Source organism: Xenopus laevis, chromosome 9_10S, assembly GCF_017654675.1.
Source record: "Xenopus laevis strain J_2021 chromosome 9_10S, Xenopus_laevis_v10.1, whole genome shotgun sequence".
Lineage (NCBI taxonomy): Eukaryota > Metazoa > Chordata > Amphibia > Anura > Pipidae > Xenopus > Xenopus laevis.
In genome coordinates this window covers 43,574,833-43,593,480 of record NC_054388.1, presented here as the reverse complement: position 1 = coordinate 43,593,480, position 18,648 = coordinate 43,574,833, and the positions used below count along the sequence as shown (strand labels likewise).

Here is an 18,648-nt window from a genome sequence, read left to right as displayed (position 1 = left end):
AACATTTAAGGTGGCCATAGACGTAATAAAAAAAATAGTTTCCAAGAAAGATCGTTCGTTTCAATACAAACGTGTAGAGCTGAATTGTCAGATATACTGGTAGAAACAATAGAATTCTACCTGTATCTGATTCAGCACTAACAATGGCCAATGTTGGGGGTGCCTTCAAAGTAGGGATGCACCGAATACAGGATTCGGTTCGGGATTCGGCCTTTTTCAGCAGGATTCGGATTCGGCCGAATCCTTGTGCCTGGCCGAACCGAATCCTAATTTGCATATGCAAATTGTGGGCAGAGCGGGATTTCCTATGACTTTTTGTCACAAAACAAAGAAGTAAACCAATTTTTTCCTCTCCCGCCCCTAATTTATATACATATGCAAATTTGGATTTGAATTCGGTTCGGTATTCGGCCGAATCTTTCACAAAGGATTTGGCCGAATCCAAAATAATGGATTCGGTGCATCCCTACTTCAAAGGCACCCAATGAAAATATTCCATCCAGCCCGATCGACAAACCGACCGATATCCAAGTGTTCTGCTGATTTTGGTCGGCTCTTTTCCCACCATACACGCACTGAATATCGTACGAAAATCGTTTTGTACGATATTATCTATGGCCACCATTACTCTGTGATAGTCGGACTGGGTCAGTTGCCCCTATATTCACCCAACTAAAGAGCATTCTGACGCAGAAACATAGGAGCAACACTCGTTTTTTTCCCCTTCAAATAGCAGATTGTTTATGTTTGACTCCCCCAGACAATAGGAGATCAGACCACATGTTATGCCTAATTGAAGCCAATTAGGGCTCTTCAAAAGGATCAGCAAGATCCTACTATACTGTACGTCTACTGCCCACACGGAGCAATTGAGATAATCAGAGCAATCCAAGATGGCTACTCACTAACCCCATGTAAAGCTTATTAACCGTCTAATGCTTGTGATGATTTACAATTTAGGAATACAAAGCTTCTAATGCCGTCTAGGCCCTGGATAGTTCCAGGAGGGAGGATACAAAATAAAAACTGGTCGGGTGGCTCATTCTAATAAATGCAACGTTGCATGTCGCAAACTGGAGTTTCCAGTTGAAGAACCGACTACCTTATCTGTACATCTTTTCTTTTTTAACTGGGAGTTGACAGATAAATTCGAATTTAAAGAAATGTTTAAAAGGCATGAAAAATAAAGACATAGAAGTCTTCTCTAAACAGTGAAGGGTGGAACAGGCTGGGCCAAAGATGCCACCTGCTATGAATGGATTATTAGTCAGATTAAAGAGTGGCCTTGTCCTAGAAAGCTAAGCAGATCTACTGAATAGCCTTTAGCACAGAATTAGCTCCCTCAAATTAAAGGGGAACTATCGCGAAAATGAAAATCTAATATTAGCTTCATTATACTGAAATAAGAAACTTTCTTAATATATTATATTTATATACATTTTAGAATATATATTTATATTCTAAATTAAACATTCTGTACTGTTTCTGAAATAATCACGTTTATCTTCACTATTCCTCTCTCAGCATCTGTTTCTCCTCATTCCGTCTTCATTCAGGAGTTGGGTGTCAGATGAAAGATCCAATAGATCTTATAGGGGGGCTCCTTTCGCCTACAAGACGTATTAGAGCTCACTCCATTAAAATCCCCAGATATCATGTCTCTCTACATGCAGAATTTGTGCAAAAGGCAGTTACTTTGTTAGATTTTGATTGTACTAGAATGAGCTCTAAAACAACTGCTAGGAAAGGGACCCCCTTTAAGATATATTGGATCATTCATCTGACACCCAACTGCTGCATGAAGACAGAATGAAGAGAAACAGATGCTGAGAGAGGAATAGTGAATATAAACTTGATTATTTCAGAAACAATGCAGAATTTTTAAATGATTGTATTTAGAAAGTTTCTTACTTCAGTATGAGGAAGCTTATATTAAATTTTCAATTTCGCAATAGTTACCTTTTATGATCACTCAGAAAGATTAAAGGTGATATAACCTCTCCCTGGGCAAATTTAACTGTTGTGTCAAAGTGCATCCAGAAAGACAGGTGTTGGGGGCTACCATCTTTGGCTGCAACACTTCTGTTCCCAGCTTGAATTTCAGTGATCAGCGACCAGGAGCATGCACAATGGCCAAAGACCAAAATTCAGCATTTGCTTGTCAATCACTGACATCCAAGTCAGGAACCAAAGTGATGCAGCCAAAGATGCCAACATTGCTCTGGACAGGCTACAGGGGAGCACTCAAATTCATGCAAGTGTCAGTTGCCTGAATTAGCCATGATGATTAAAGCTCACAGCCTACCCATTCACCCACTCTATGGTATTGGTTGGGTGTACATACAGGTAAATGGAACATAAAATCCATAAATCCAAGAAATCCAATAAAAAAGTGGTACAGTCGGACTACTGTTTGCTTTGTAATGGTCAAAGTAGGAATGGATAGGATAATCTTTTTTTAAACACTATATAGAATTAGTTGAATGCATTTCTAAAAACCTAATACAAATTTAGAAAGAAACAGGTGGACAGAGGAGTTAAGTTCATCACAAAGGAGGTCCCTTAATATTTAAATGCCCATAAACAACACGGCTGCAAGCAGACAGATACTTAGCTCCGAGGCATAGCTCAGAATCGGTTTCAGTGTTACTTAAGTAGTATCGCTTCAGTGTTCATTTAATGAAACAGGTGAATGAACACCCCGGCCAAGCCCATGAGCATTATCAGATTATTTAGCAGGTGAAGAACAAGGATAGCAGGTTGCAGCTTGACATGAAGGAAGTTTATGGAAAAGGGAGGCAAGATCGTTAACCACTGCCAAGGATGGGCGGTGAAATTCTGGCCTGAGTTATGTTATACCTGTAATATTTTGGACAAATTTAAAGCTGCTTGGAAAGGAAATACATGAAGGAGGGTGAATGCAATCAGAAAGATAAACAGTTTCACCATTATTGGTGCTAACAACCCAGCTCCTACTATGGACGAGCCCCGTTGCAGCCGAGACTACTTTGCAATAGCACCACATTAAACACAGGCTCTGTGCTCAAAAGTGAAAGGCCTTGGGTAGACCAAAACATCAGTTTTATACATACATATACACATACATACACATGTACACACAGGACTGAAGTGCAACCATAGAAGGGCCAACATTAGCCAGTTAGTTAGTAGTGTATTAGCCCAAGTGGTCCACGTAATTAGTTATATGTGTATTTTTTATAGTTTTGGTTTATGTTTAGCAATGAGTAAAAGCACATTTACCAGGGCCTGCAGCATTCCATCCATGGCTATTGTTCCCTGCATGGTCAGGTACTTGGCGTTTGATAGAGTAGAGAGTGACCAGTCGAGGAATTCTGCCATCCTCTTCTGCTTGACATCGGGCCGAGTGATAAACCTGATGGAAGGAGGGGAAAATTGCGTTTTTGAGAAAGACTTTTATTTAAGCTTTATCGACCCATTAACCAAACTGGTTTCAGCAGGTGCATGATGGCTCCAAAGGTTAGAAAGTTTCAGATTATCAAAAATCTTACAGAAGCAGAGGAGAGTATTTGTTCTGGGAACAAGTCAGTGGAATATATAAGATGCTGGTAGAGAGGATGGTGGTAAATCATGTGCAGGTCTGGACTGGCAATTAGTTGATTCTAGCAAATGGCAGAGGGGCTGCTGTAAGATGCTATAGAAAGTCACTATTTAGTGGGCTGGTGGGGGGCTATTTGGGCCTCTGTGTGTTATTTTGAATCCTAGTCCAGACCTGATTGTGTGTGTATATATGAACATACTGATCAGTGAAGTTGTCTACTAACAAGGTTAGTAAGACAATATTAATATTTATGGTCTACAATCTCCTCCATTTATGTAGGGACAGTAAGAGTTCTGGACATCTGTCATGGCATATGGTATTCACATTGTCACTCAAGCCACTGCATTAGGTAGCCATAATGCAGGGGTAGGCAACCCGCTGCTCCGCAGCCTCATGTGGCTCTTCATCCTGCTTGCTGCGGCTCGGTCTTGCATCTTTGCCTGTCATGTCGTCTATACAGCCCTTGCACCTGCTGGCGGCTTCTTGAGTGTGCGACCACAGTAAGCGAAGGGCAAGGCCAGCTGTTGGGCATAAATACGCCACTGAAACCACACGTGACCGTCAACATGCGTTTTTCATCATGTAGGTTTCTTTTCCCAACATGCACTTCTCATTGTTCTTGTTCCCCATAATTCTGCTGGCTTTGGAGGAAGACATCTCGGAAGAATTTAAGCCAAGTAGAAAAGCTGTTTACATGCAAAATGGAGCCAGAATGATCGTAATTACATCACCGGCCTAATATGCAGTAAAAATGTATATGTGTAATTTATCTCGCAAGAATTTGGACGCCATATTTAAAATATGCTGCGTATTTATGTAAAGTGTGGTTTCAAACGTGCAGATCCCATAGAATCTATTGATTTGGTAGATTCTTGACGTATTGGCGTCCCGTGGGGATTTCGGCTTGCAAGCGCCCTGTGAGAATGGCTATAGTGTGTTTTGCTTTTTTTAAAAACGCAACCTAAAAACGACACGTCTGGCCTTGCCCTAAAGGTTAGTTTACCGCGGTCTCACACTCCAACAGCAGATGGAGGGCTGTATAGACGTCCCAGGAGTGACAGGCAAGACGGAGCCGCAGCAAGATGATTTATCATGGTCCTTACCGCGCTCACACACTCAAGACGAGAGAAGCCTCCAGAGTCCAGCTACAGCAGGTGCGAGGGCTATAGACGTGGATATGACACATATTTTAATGACGTCTATAGCCCTCGCCTTTAAACAGATGAGAACACTAGCATTTAATAGGGCTATTCAGTGTTTATTTTTTTTTTCAAAGTAGGCCTACACGTACACACTACACTTTTGTTTGTTGTATCCTGTTGTTGTAACAGTTAAAATTAAAAAAGGTTAAAACTTTTAAAAGTTTATAAGCTGTGTTATGTTTTGCGGCTCCAGTGGAGTGGAAGATGGGGCAAAATGGATCTTTTGATAGTAAAGGTTGCTGACCCCTGCCATAATGTAACAGAAATCCAAATAAAAATATTAAAATACATTCTAAGACAAACCTCCCCATTAAAAGTGTGGACGCATGACCATATTGTTAATGGTAAATAAATACATTTATAGAAGGGATAAGAGGGACACGCCTAAACCAACTCACTAGTAAATGTGTGACAAATGAGTGATATGAAAGGATTAGTACTGACATGGGTAATAGAAATAATGGAAGAGAAGGTACCTAGCTGCACCTTCTTACAGGTGTAAGGATGGCCCCAGGCAATGTGTGTGCATAGACTGAAGAAAGAAATCCTCAATAGTTCTCTAGTGCCACCCAGTGCCACCTGGAAAGAATTACAGTCTTTCTTCACAAGCACAGCATCCTATATAATCTGTTGTTATTAATGAAATCACAGTTAAAAGCTTCTCTATTAGCAATGACAGAACAATTCATTAAGGCCAATTGACACTCTGTTCGTCATCCATACAGATGACGTTTGTATGTTGGTAGGTTTCCTCACATGAACCACTCACTTCAGGTCTTTTCACTACATTTAGTTGGATTATAAATTGGATTAAGGCCTTTGACTTGGCCATTCCAGAGCATTCACTCGTTTTAGAATGACTTGTGTGTTTAGGATCGTTGTCTTGCTGCATGACCCACTGTCCCTTGTGATTCAGTTCACAGACAGATGTCTTGATGTTTTCCTTTAGAATTCTCTGGTATAGTTCAGAATTCTTTGTTCCATCAATGATGACAAGCAGTCCAGGCCCAAATGAAGCAAAACAGGCCCGAACTGGTACACTCCCACCACCATGTTTTACAGATGGGATAAGGGTCTTATGCTGGAATGCAGTGTTTTTCTTTCTTCAATTGTAACATATTTTGGCTTTATCCATCCACAAAACATTCTTCCAGTATCCTTCTGGTTTGTTCATATGATCAAACTGTAGACGGTCAGCAATATTTTTGGGGGAGAGCATTGGCTTTCTCCTTGCTACCCTGCCAAACACACCATTGCTGTTCAGTGTTCTCCTTATGGTGGACTCATGAACATCAACATTTGCCAATGTAAGACAGGCCTTCAGTTGCTTAGCCATTATTCTTTGTAACCTCTCGGATTATTAGACTCCTTTCAGTTGAAGTTATCTAAGTTGGTCAACCACTTCTGGGTAGGGTAACAGCGGTCTTGAATTTCCTCCGTTTGTACACAATCTGTCTGACTGTTGATTGGTAGAGTCCAAATTCTTTCGAGATAGTCTTGTAACACATCCACAAATGTGTTTTATGTATGACCAGGCTTTGCTGGATCCCAGTTCTTTAAATAAAACAGGGTCCATCACTAACACCTGATTGTCATCCAATTGATTAAAAACACCAGACTGATTTCAGTTTCAATTTATATGCTAATCCTAAGGATTCACTTACTTTTCCACAAGGCAGATATATATTTTTTCAATAAATACATGGTCAAATATAATAATTTTGTTGAATTAGTTTAACTAGGTTTTCTTCATGTACTTTTAGGACTTGTTTGAAAATCAAACTTTCAAGCACCACTGTACCTTTTTCAATGATAGCTGCTCAGAAGAACCAAGGAGGAATAAGTATACATAATATAATAAAATGTTTCCATTGCACTACTCAGTGCTGCTTAGAACACAATAATAGAATACACTTCCAACACAAGCCCTAAACCTTGGTTTCATGCTGACCACACTTACTTTGAAACAAGCACGGCAGCGGCATCCCGAGCCTTGTCAGTGACCACAAGGTAGGACTAGAAAGAACAAAAGGGCTATGGTTATTAACAGCAGAAATGCCCAGAATTAATAAGCTTCCATGCACAGATATCAAATACTCACCTTGGCCACATCCAGAATAATATCCATTGTGGGCATGCGTTTGGGTCCGGAGTCACTGTCAATGTTCTCATCCAAACATGAAAGGTCAAAGGGTATCAAGCACGTCATGGAGAGCCACAAAACTAGCATGTAACGAGTTTCCCAGGTCTGAGGGAGAGAATGGATTCATTAAAGGACAACTAAAGTTTACTGATGAGTGACATTCTTGCAGCGGAAAAAGCACCCATAGACTCCACCATAAAAAAATGCCGGCAAATTTAAGCAGTTTTGCAATTTGGCAAAGCAAAATGCGACACTTACCTGATGCCCTGAGCTGATGCTCCTGTAAGCAGATAAATGCACCCATCTAGAGTATTTCTGTAAAAGCTCATCCACCACAATCTTTTACCAGGCCCAGGACCAGGAATGAAGAAAGGACAGAAGAAGCCGCAAAAGATGGAGACGATGCACTTCTACAGGAATTTTCTGGTATAGTGTAGTTTTTAATGAACAGGAACACCCAGCCTGGGGTATCTGGTAAGTGATTATATTCACTAAGGTGTGCCTAATTCTACACAAAACCCCACTGGTGTGCCTAGTTCTACACAAATCCCCACTAGCAATGAACTGTTTGTTCAGCTGATGGCCTGAACAGGAAAACAAGAACAGAAATGGGAAGGGACCCATCTCATTTGTAGAGTGGCTGGTGGTTCATAAATGGCCCACAAAGAGATTTATGGGCCCCTAAGGCCTATAGTGTATTTCAGCAGGTGGATAAATCACAACACACCCCCATGGCATCCCACATTCAGAATAATTGTAACCAACTGTAATTGTCCAGCTATGCCAGGGGTCGATACCTAGGGTATGCCACTTCTGGGAGGCAGCAGTCAGGTACCTAAAAATTTAAAAATAAAAATCCTCCTAACCCTAAGTAGGATCCTTGAACTAAATCAGATGGAGCTGAGGGAGAGGTTCTGCCCCTATGCCAATCAACGAGAGAGGGAGCAGGTGGAGTTCACCTGACTTAAATACAGACCTGATGCAGGTAGCACAGAGATATATCAATTTTATGCTGGTTGAAATATGCCATTGCATAAATATTACATGCGCCCTGACTACAGGGATGAGCAATCAAGTAATGCTGCACTCAGAAGATTAACTTACCTCGTGATCCTTGGGGTCTTGTGCTGAAATCATTTCCAACACCAGCAGCAGATCAACAACTTCATGCGGAAAAAGACGGAGGAAAATCTTGTATCCCCGCACCTATGAGAGAGAAAAAAAAACACTTTTCTTACATCAAGAGAACAATGCCCCTGGGGTCTGGATACTGCCAAGTTAGGGACATAACTAGTGGAATTTAAAATATATCTATATATATATATATAGATACATTTAGTTTACCTTAAACAATTAGCATCTTGCAAATGGAATCAAATCTTACCAAGTAAGCATTTTTTAAACTAACGTTTGGAATTATATGCCAGTGGACAGAATCTAGTTGAATTAAATCTCAAGCAGCTGGACTTCAGAAGAAGCCACTGACTGGTGAGTCCAGCTGCTTTAGACTTAATTCTACTGGATACTGTATATATCATGGCCTAGATCAGTGCTTTCCAACTGGCAAAAACCTCTCCTTACGTGGCCCTCCAATGAAGTCTGACTGCTTGGACAATTTATCTTTGAGTAAACTTGTATAAGAACTGAGATTACTTGGCCCCTTCATTGTTCATGCCTCATATTCAGGCTGTAAAACTCTACACTGTTCACAACTGTAATCCCATATATTGTTCACACCTGTGAGTCCACAACCTTTTTTCACCTGTGAGCCACATTCGATTGTAAAAAGCATGAAAGTTCCTGTGGGGGGGGGAGTGCTGTGATTGGTTATTTGATAGCCCCTATCTATATATAATTATATATAAAACCGGATAAGAAAAAGGGATATCCTGTGGGTGCCATTTTTTTTTTAGACATCCCCTAGTGACAACATTTATGTAGGGTGTCCAAAAACCCAGAACTAACACAAGGGTCCTGGTCATGGCTCACGCTTCTGCCTATAACTGCTACCTTTTGCTTCGGGAGGAGTACTCTGCTGTCAGGCTTACCGGTGTGATCCAGACGGAGAAGGAGCTGGAGCTGAAGATCTTGAACTCACAAGCGCCTCACACAACCACTACCCACCTGGAGTGGAACAGGGAGCAGGGTTGTGGAGAGTAGCCAGTGAGACTATCAAACGCGGTACAGAGGATAAGACAAGGCCGTAGTCAAGAAGTCCGAGGTCAGGGCAGGCAGCGAGGTTCGTAACGAGAAGACAGGCAGAAGAGTCGAGGCAGGCAGCAGAAATCGTAGTCCAGGTTCAGGCAGGGTCACAACAGGCAATTCAAGAAGTCAGAGATGCTAGGGTTTCAGTGATAAACCTAATAACCAGGCAATGCATGTCAGTCTGGATCTGGTTTAAATGCATATCCTTTTGGCGCCAAACTAGCGTCCTCACGCTGACGTCGCGGAACTGACGCCAGCGCGTCCGTCACAGGCGTTTCCGCCTACGTTCCTGCACCCGCGACCGTCGCCGTCGCCACCGCGTCCGCGACCGCGCCGGCGCGCATTACCGCGCCCGCGCCGAACGGAACGCATGCGTGTGTTCTTACATTGCCCCCCATCAAGGAGCGGCCTCAGGACGCGACAACCAGCAGGCTTACCAGGATAGGTTCCATGAAATCTGTCCAACAAGTCAGGAGCGTGGATGTTGGATGCCGGTTCCCAGGAATTTTCTTCCGGACCATAACCCTTCCACCTCACCAGGTACTGGAGCTGTTTGCCTCTTAATCTGGAATCCAGGATCTCTTCCACCTCGAATTCCTCTTGACCGTCAACCACCACAGGAAGTGGTGGGGGAGCCGAACGCCCAGGAAATCGGAACATCGAGACCGGTTTTAAAAGAGCAGCATGAAATACAGGATGTATTTTCCAGGACGCTGGAAGTTTAAGCTGGAAGGCCACAGGATTGACTTGGCGGATGACAGAAAAAGGACCCAGGAAACGTTGACCCAACTTCCTACTGGGACAAGACAGCTTAAGGTTAACAGTCGATAACCACACACGGTCACCCACCTTGAACTCTGGGTCGCCTCTCCGCCTCCGATCAGCGTAAGTCTTGAAATTTTGTTGCGCCTTCCTCATGTTTTCTTGGAGCCTTTGGAAATTATTCGATAGAAAAGTTAATCTGTCCTTGACAGCAGGAACTAAAATATCAGAAACAATAGCAGAGGGAAAAGTTACTGGATGAAGACCATAATTTGCGAAAAAAGGGGACTGATTGATGAGTGATGGGAATTATTATAAGCAAACTCCGCCAAAGGAAGAAGATTGACCCAATCGTCTTGGAGGTAAGAAGAATAACATCTCAGGTATTGCTCGAGAGTTTGATTAGTTCGCTCGGTCTGGCCATTGGACTGAGGATGAAACGCAGAAGAAAGAGACACCGAAATCTTGAGTGCTTTGCATAATGATTTCCAGAACTGTGATGTAAATTGTGGTCCCCGATCCGACACTACTTCATCTGGAAGGCCATGGAGTCTTACCACTTCTTTAATGAAGGTATCGGCAGTCTCGGAGGCGGAGGGAAGTTTTGGTAGAGATTTAAAATGTGCCGTCTTGGTTAACCGATCAACAAAAACAACAATGGTGGAACAATCAGAGGACAATGGTAAATCGGAAATGAAGTCCATAGAAACTGATCCCCATGGACGGGAAGGCACTGGCAGAGGTTGAAGAAGACCAATAGGCCTAGAGTGAGAGTCCTTAGATCTGGAACATATTTCACATGAAGCAACAAACTTAAAACAGTCCTTAGCCATCCCAGGCCACCAGAATACTCTCTTAGCCAAGACAATAGTTTTCTTTATACCTGGATGACCTGCCAATTTAGAATCATGACTATTTTTAAGAACCTCCAGACGCATTGATTCTGGGACAAAAATTTTGCCTTGATGGAAAAGAAGACCTTCCTTAGGCAGTAACGATGGTTCAGAAATGTTTAAAGAAGCGTCCTTAATTCTATCCACCAGGGTTGGTTGAAGCAGAAGAAAGTTATTAGAATTTAGAATTGTCTCAGGGGCCAAGGAAACCTCGTTTTCAGAAGAAAACATTCGAGATAAAGCATCTGCTTTGACATTTTTTGATCCGGGTCGGTAAGTAAGATGAAAATTGAATCTCATAAAAAATAACGCCCATCTTGCTTGTCTGGGTCTAAGTCGTTTAGCTGAACGTAAATACTCCAGATTCCTGTGATCAGTAAAAATAAGAATCGGATGTTTAGACCCTTCGAGGAGGTACCTCCATTCTTCAAGTGCCAGCTTGATAGCGAGTAATTCACGGTCCGCCACATCGTAATTACACTCACTCTTGGCCAGCTTACGAGAAAAGAAGGCAACAGGATGAAGATCCTCTTGAAACCCAGTTCTCTGAGACAACACAGCACCCACCGCAAGTTCCGAAGCATCTACCTCCAAAATGAAAGGAAGGGAAACATCAGGATGGTGAAGAATTGGACCTGAAGTGAAGAGTGTTTTCAATTTCTCAAAGGCCTCCTGAGCCTGAGTAGACCAAACAAACTTTTGATTATTGCGCGTCAGTTCAGTGATTGGAAGAATGACTTGAGAAAAAATTTTTATAAATTTTCTATAGAAATTTGCAAAGCCGATAAAACGTTGAACGGCCTTCTTAGAAGATGGAATCGGCCAATTAAGAATTGCAGAAATCTTCCTCGAGTCCATCTGAATACCCTGAGGAGAAATACAGAACCCCAAAAAATCTACAGATGATTGTTCGAACACACATTTCTCAACTTTGGCATATAACTGATGGGTGCGTAGACGAGCCAGAACCTTCTTCACATGAACTCTGTGTTCTTCCAAAGAATTAGAAAAAACAAGAATATCATCTAAATAAACGATGACAAATATATCGAGGAAGTCCCTGAAGACGTCATTAACAAAATGTTGAAAAGTTGCAGGAGCGTTGCAGAGACCACAGGGCATGACCAGGTATTCAAAATGCCCGTAACGAGTACGGAAGGCTGTCTTCCACTCATCGCCTTCTCTTATTCGGACCAAATTGTAAGCGCCCCGGAGATCCAATTTAGAAAAGATCTTAGCCTCCGCCAATCGTTGAAATAATTCAGGAATGAGAGGAAGTGGGTAACGATTCTTAACTGTGATCTTGTTCAAATCCCGGTAGTCTATACACGGCCTTAATGAATGGTCTTTCTTCTCGACAAAGAAAATCCCAGCTCCTGCTGGAGAAGAAGATTGTCTAATAAACCCTTTAGCCAAATTTTCATCTAAATAAGAACGAAGTTCCACAAGTTCTGACTCGGATAAAGGGTAAACTCGACATAACGGAATCTGGGCCCCAGGAAGAAGATTAATAGGACAATCATAAATGCGATGAGGGGGTAACTTGTCAGCCCCTTTCTTATTAAAAACGTCCAAAAACTCCCAATAAGCTTGAGGAAGAAGTTCATGAATTTCCGAAGTAGGGGATAAAAAACAGACCTTTTTTAAAGAAGAAATACAACGAGAAGAGCAGAAATTGGAAAGAAATTTTACTTCACCGGTAGCCCAATTGATGGATGGGTTGTGCTTCTGTAACCAAGGCAATCCCAGAATAACGGGGAACAAAGGAGAAGACACTACATCAAAGTTCATCATTTCAGCGTGCCCTTTATTCAACAAAACAAAAAGAAGGACGGTCTCTTGCACCACAGGGCCTGAGGTAATCAGAGACCCGTCAGCCACCCGGAGGGCTACAGGATTCTTCTTGGCTTGGAGCGGAATCTGGAACCGTAGTGCTACTCTATTGTCCAGAAAGCATCCGCTGGCCCCAGAGTCAAGGATTGCTTGGAGTTCTACCCGTTGGTCTCCCCACTGTAAAGACAAAGAGACTGTCAGGAGAGGCACAGGAACATGGCAGGGGGTAAAGTCTTTTTCAAGCAACTTCTTACCCGCCGGGCGGATCGGGCAACCCCGAAGCAGATGGCCTGCTTGACCACAGTAAAGGCAGAGATTCAGTCTGCGGTGTCTGATGCGTTCCTCCGGAGATAAAGCAGACTTAATAGCACCGATCTGCATAGGCTCTGGGGCTGTACTGAAGACAGGCGGAGGCATGGCTGGAGAAAAGGTGGACGGCATCCGAACTGGAGGAGGAGCAGATGGTAACATCCAGGTCTGAGATGAAAGACCCGCTTTTTCCGCCTTTTCTTCCTCTCTACGCTCTCGGAGTCTCTGATCAAGTTGGATAGCGAGGAGGATGAGGTCTTCCAAACTGTCCGGAATGCCAGTACGGGCCAATTCGTTCTTCAACTCAGAAGACAGTCCGAAACGGTATTGATTTTTTAGTGCGGCAGGGTTCCATTCTGTGTCATCTGCCCACTGCCGGAACTCCAACGTATAATCCTCAGCAGGACGGACCCCTTGCTTCAGGGCACGTAAGGCAGCCTCAGCAGTGGCGACTCTGTGGGGATCATCGAAAATGACCGCCATCGCGTCAAAAAAGGAATCCACCGAAGCCAAAACTGGACTGTGGCGGTCCATGAGACGAAAGGCCCAGGTCTGTGGTTCTCCCGTGAGAAAAGAGATAATAACCCCGACCCGGGTTTGCTCAGTAGGATAAGTGTGAGGCTTTAAGGAGAACAGCAGCTTGCAGTTACTCCTGAAATTCCGAAATAGCTTCCGGTCTCCGGCAAACTTCTCCGGAAAAGCCACCTTGGGTTCAGAGATCTCCGACGTGATGACTTGAACCTCTGTTGGTGCAGGAGGAGTGGCAGCAGAAGTGGAAGGGAGAGCCGCTGGCGGATGAGATCTGATATGCTCCTGTAGCTGAGCATATCCGCTTTGCAGCTCCCGGACCGCTTGCGTCAGAGAGGACAGCTGCTGGGTTAGGACAGCAAACGGTGAGGCCCCTTCAGCTGGATCCATTTTTGGGCCTGGTTATACTGTCAGGCTTACCGGTGTGATCCAGACGGAGAAGGAGCTGGAGCTGAAGATCTTGAACTCACAAGCGCCTCACACAACCACTACCCACCTGGAGTGGAACAGGGAGCAGGGTTGTGGAGAGTAGCCAGTGAGACTATCAAACGCGGTACAGAGGATAAGACAAGGCCGTAGTCAAGAAGTCCGAGGTCAGGGCAGGCAGCGAGGTTCGTAACGAGAAGACAGGCAGAAGAGTCGAGGCAGGCAGCAGAAATCGTAGTCCAGGTTCAGGCAGGGTCACAACAGGCAATTCAAGAAGTCAGAGATGCTAGGGTTTCAGTGATAAACCTAATAACCAGGCAATGCATGTCAGTCTGGATCTGGTTTAAATGCATATCCTTTTGGCGCCAAACTAGCGTCCTCACGCTGACGTCGCGGAACTGACGCCAGCGCATCCGTCACAGGCGTTTCCGCCTACGTTCCTGCACCCGCAACCGTCGCCGTCGCCACCGCGTCCGCGACCGTCGCCGGCGTCCGCGTCACGCGCCGGCGCGCATTACCGCGCCCGCGCCTGCGCCGAACGGAACGCATGCGTGTGTTCTTACACTCTGCTACTCGGATGCAGCCAGGTCTTATAGTAAGAGGACCAAGGGGACAGTTCTGGGCAGGCAAGTGAACCAAATGTGTACTAGAAGGATTGGGAACAAGGAACGTGGTTGAGGAACAGGCCAAGTCAATACCAATCGGGTAGCAAAGTACAGAATTAGGATTCGAGAGTGTAGTTGGGGTCAACAGCAGGTCAAAACTAAGAGTATTGTGGTATAAAAACAGGAGAGAGAAGCCAATAAATTGGCAAAGTTCAGGACCGGCATCAAACCAGAAATGGTCAGGTGAGATCAGGAACAGGCAAGACAAACTAGAAATGGCACCCAGGAACTATGAAAATACAACTATGTTGGGCAGTGTATTACTTGTCGTGGCTCCTTTATATATTCGAATGTCGCGCCAATGCACGATGACGTCAGAAGCAGCCCTTATTGAAATGGTCAGAGGCGCAAGCAATCATAAAAATAGATTTTGAGGTTATTTTCTTTTCTGGGAAGAACACTGCAATGACTGGAACATTTCACCAACACACCCAGAAAGAAGCACTGCAAACACAGCCATGTGTATAATGTCTCAGTGCAACTATTGTGGCATATTCCACTCACCTTGGAAATGATGTAGAGGAATTTAAAGGCTAAATGGAACAACACAGGTGGAGAGGTCTTGTCTCGGATTATTTCCAGCAGTGAGTTCAACATCCAATCTATAAAACAAAACACATATTGCCATTAATGAGTGTTCTTGTCAAATATTCAGGGACAGTGGAAGAGCTGAATACAGCTGTTGAGGCAGATTTCAGTACATCAGAAATAAAATAAGGGATCAACGGTTGTGGCAACAGAAATCAGAAACCAATATAGTACCAATATAGTGTAGTAGGTTCAAACAGTGTGGGATGCCACCCAGTGCTCAAAATAGGTTAATGCAGGAGTACTCTCCCTTTCTTAGTTGTATAAATCCCCCCTTTCTATATTGACTATAATTATGGTTTATAATTAGAAAAACAAGTTGCTGGAGGGCCTGCTATTAATATCCTATTGATTCCTGATATATACACTCGAAACATCAGAAGGTGAACAATACAAATGTAAACACAAGTCATGCAGGACATTCGACTGTGTGACTTACCTAAATGTGAGTCCAAAAGGTGAGGTTGCTCCCTGTACTTGTCCATAATCACTACAAAAGAAAGTAAGCCATTACTGACTAGTTGTACACACACTGGTACCAGCAGAAGGCTCAACGAGCAGCAATGCTGATGGCACAGAGGAAGAGAGACAATCGCATTAAATGTTTGTAGAAGGGGTCTATGATTGTTTGATAACATGTATAGTAAGGTAAGATAGCTACAGTTGTACATTAAAAAATGGGAACTTGGAGAGGACAGGACTGTTGCTACATAGAAATGGTGAAAACGCTGCCCTCCATGAAATACATTCCATACATAGCCCTGCATAAAGAGAAAATGCTGAAAACTAAGCTTGGGGGAGACAGGAGAGAACATAGGTTATTAGGGTGGTCATTTTGAGTGGTGCATTTGTTTAAGAACTGGGGATTGAGCCAGTCGCCAAGGTAAATGTACCCCCCAAAATCTCCAAACTATTTTAGAAGTTTACGTTATATCTTTCCTTACCTACAAAGCGATTGGTGCACACTCGCCTGTTCTCCAGCTCCTGCCATACAGTCCAGAGGCTGCCAATCAGATCTCGTGTCTTCTGGCTTTCTGTAAAGGACTTCAATATATTTCCATTGGCAATTACATCTGGGCTTCCATCTTCTTTCCACTCAGATCAGTCTGCAGCCATCACTGTGTCTTTTATCGGGCAGATCTTACTGTGTGAACTGGGGTGGGAAAAGCACAGGAACATAAGAGCATATTCACAGAACTAATATATAATAATGTGATGAAGCCAGAGCAGCAGATGTCACATAATGGGGAACAGATACAGGATCAGTTATCCAGAAACCCATTATCCAGAAAGATCGGGATTATGGAAAGGCCGACTCCCATAGAATCCATTTTATGCAAATAATCCAAATATTAAAAAATGATTTCCTTTTCCTCTGTAAGAATAGAACAGTACCTTGTTCATGATTCAAACTAAGTATACTTATAACTAATTGGAAGTAGGTTTTTTTAATGTTCACATAATTTGCTAGAGACATTTTGTGTAAAAATTAAGAATGTACCAGTGCATTATACTCATTTAGATATAGAAGAATTGTGCTTAAAAAAGTAGTGTTTCAGGCTGATTTATTGAATATTTCTGCAAAAACCCTAATATTCCCTCCCTTCACTTCCACTTCCTGTTCCCTGAATTTCCAGACTGTGCAGGGGAGCCGGCGGCTCTCAGTTCACTGCACTGTAGGACAGGAACCAATCAGCAGCTAGCAGGACCTGATAGGGAACTGCAGCCTGTCTGTGCTTATGTGACTGCAGGGTTGTGATTGGCTGTCTCCCTCCAACTGTGCTTCTGGCAGGGACCGTTAGGACACGCCCACCCCTCATTTGAAACAGGGACCAGAGAACATCTATAGTGAGCTCTAATAAAGGGGCCATTTTTAAAGATAATATAAATTTTTAGTAGATTGTAAAAGCAACACCATATATTACTCATAACTGCCTACAAATTTCGTTTTTTTCCCATTTATCCTATATGTCTGCTTTAAGGTATGAAGATCCAAATTATGGAATAATCTGTTTTTCAAAATTACGAAATAATCTGTTCCCGAAAATTCTGGATAACAGATCCCATACCTGTATATTACATTTAAGACCACAGAGCCACCGTATAGATGGGAAGATCCTATTGGTACTGGAGGTATAGACATGTAACATATTTTAAACCGAGTACTGAGGGGCACGAATCCTAAACACAATATATTTAAGGCAGAAACTGTCAGATATATGGCTGGGGGTTCCTATCAGATAATGGAGAGCACAAACTTGATATAGATTTGGTTGAGGGTATCCCGGTATTTGTGGGAGACCCTGTCAAATAACAGAGAGAGAGCAGAACTGACATATATTTGGGCAATAGAATTCTGAAAGATACTGGGGGACAGACTTGTTGTACATTTGGGGCATTCCTGGCAGAGACTAGAACACAGACATGTCTTAGATTTGAGGGGCAGTCACGTGAGATAATAATAGGCTTTCAATCAGACTCAGATAATATGGAGGCAAAGACCATGATTTATTTGCGGCCTCTGACAGATAGTGGGGCACAGACAGACCAGACATTTATTTGAGGAGGGGGTCAGATATTTGGGCGCAGATGTGTCATATACTTCTAGCCAAGTTCTCGTTCCAGAAGCAGGTGACACAGACCTGTTACGTTACTGGGGTTAATAACAGAAAACATTGGGACGGCTCTGGTACACAGCGAGGGGGCGTCCCTGTAACGCATGAAAAAGAAGGGTATTGGGGGAAATTACTCACATCACTAGACTGCAGCTTCCGGAACCGTTCCCACGTGATCCAGCCGGCGCGCCCTCACCTCATTCAGTAAAAGACGTCTGGGAGGCGACGGGTTTTTACAGGCAGCTCCAGGTTGAACTTTGAAAGCAAACATTTAATTGGTTATTGTCCAGGTGCAGATTTGCCCAGTGTTTATGAATAAGTCCCAAGAACTGCACATTCTTAGTAGGTTTTAGCGTTTCTGTAACTTTATAGTTTATGAGATTTTTAGTAGTAGCCCACACAATCTGAATAGAACAATGTGTTTCAAACAATCCTAATAGAATATCAAGTCCTCGTGTGACATGCGTTGTACAGAGCCAGTCTATCACAGAGTATACTCTATCACTAAGTATACATGAGATTTGGCAGTTTGGCACAATCCACACACAGAAAACAAAGGGGTCCTGTTTCAACATGGCAGCGCCTATGAAGCACTTTTTACATGTTGGATATTTTCTAATCTGTTTCAAATCTAGACAAAAACAGCTGACTAAAGGGTTAAACTAAGGAGGGAAAAGATATATATTACTTATGTCCCAAGGTGACAGGTCCTCTTTAAGAGGGACATATGTAAATGTTAGCGGACATTAATTGCTAAATAATTTTCACATTGTTGAGACACCTTACTTACATTGTTGTTATCTCCAGACTCTGGGCTAAACTGTGTCCCTCCTGCTAATTTTGGATACAATGTTCATACCCCCCAACAATTGAAACATTTTGAAACAATTTTTGTAACA

General features: G+C 43.1%; 1 protein-coding gene across 2 annotated transcripts in view; it reads right to left on the bottom strand.

The window, feature by feature from the left end:
• Positions 1-17,990, bottom strand: part of LOC108702845 (tubulin-specific chaperone D-like) — a 124,302-nt gene extending 106,312 nt beyond the window's left edge. Inside the window, exons 1-8 of one of the 2 annotated variants that reach the window (XM_041578731.1) lie at positions 17,888-17,990; positions 16,079-16,287; positions 15,574-15,624; positions 15,051-15,148; positions 8,030-8,131; positions 6,884-7,030; positions 6,743-6,798; positions 3,262-3,394 (exon numbers count right to left, since the gene is read on the bottom strand). In XM_041578731.1, coding sequence (XP_041434665.1) covers positions 3,262-3,394; positions 6,743-6,798; positions 6,884-7,030; positions 8,030-8,131; positions 15,051-15,148; positions 15,574-15,619 — 582 coding nt within the window. In that variant the 5' untranslated portion in view covers positions 15,620-15,624; positions 16,079-16,287; positions 17,888-17,990. The remainder of the gene's footprint in view (positions 1-3,261; positions 3,395-6,742; positions 6,799-6,883; positions 7,031-8,029; positions 8,132-15,050; positions 15,149-15,573; positions 15,625-16,078; positions 16,288-17,887) is intronic. The other variant, XM_041578730.1, reaches the window with a different exon arrangement.
• Positions 17,991-18,648: the final 658 nt, after the last annotated feature.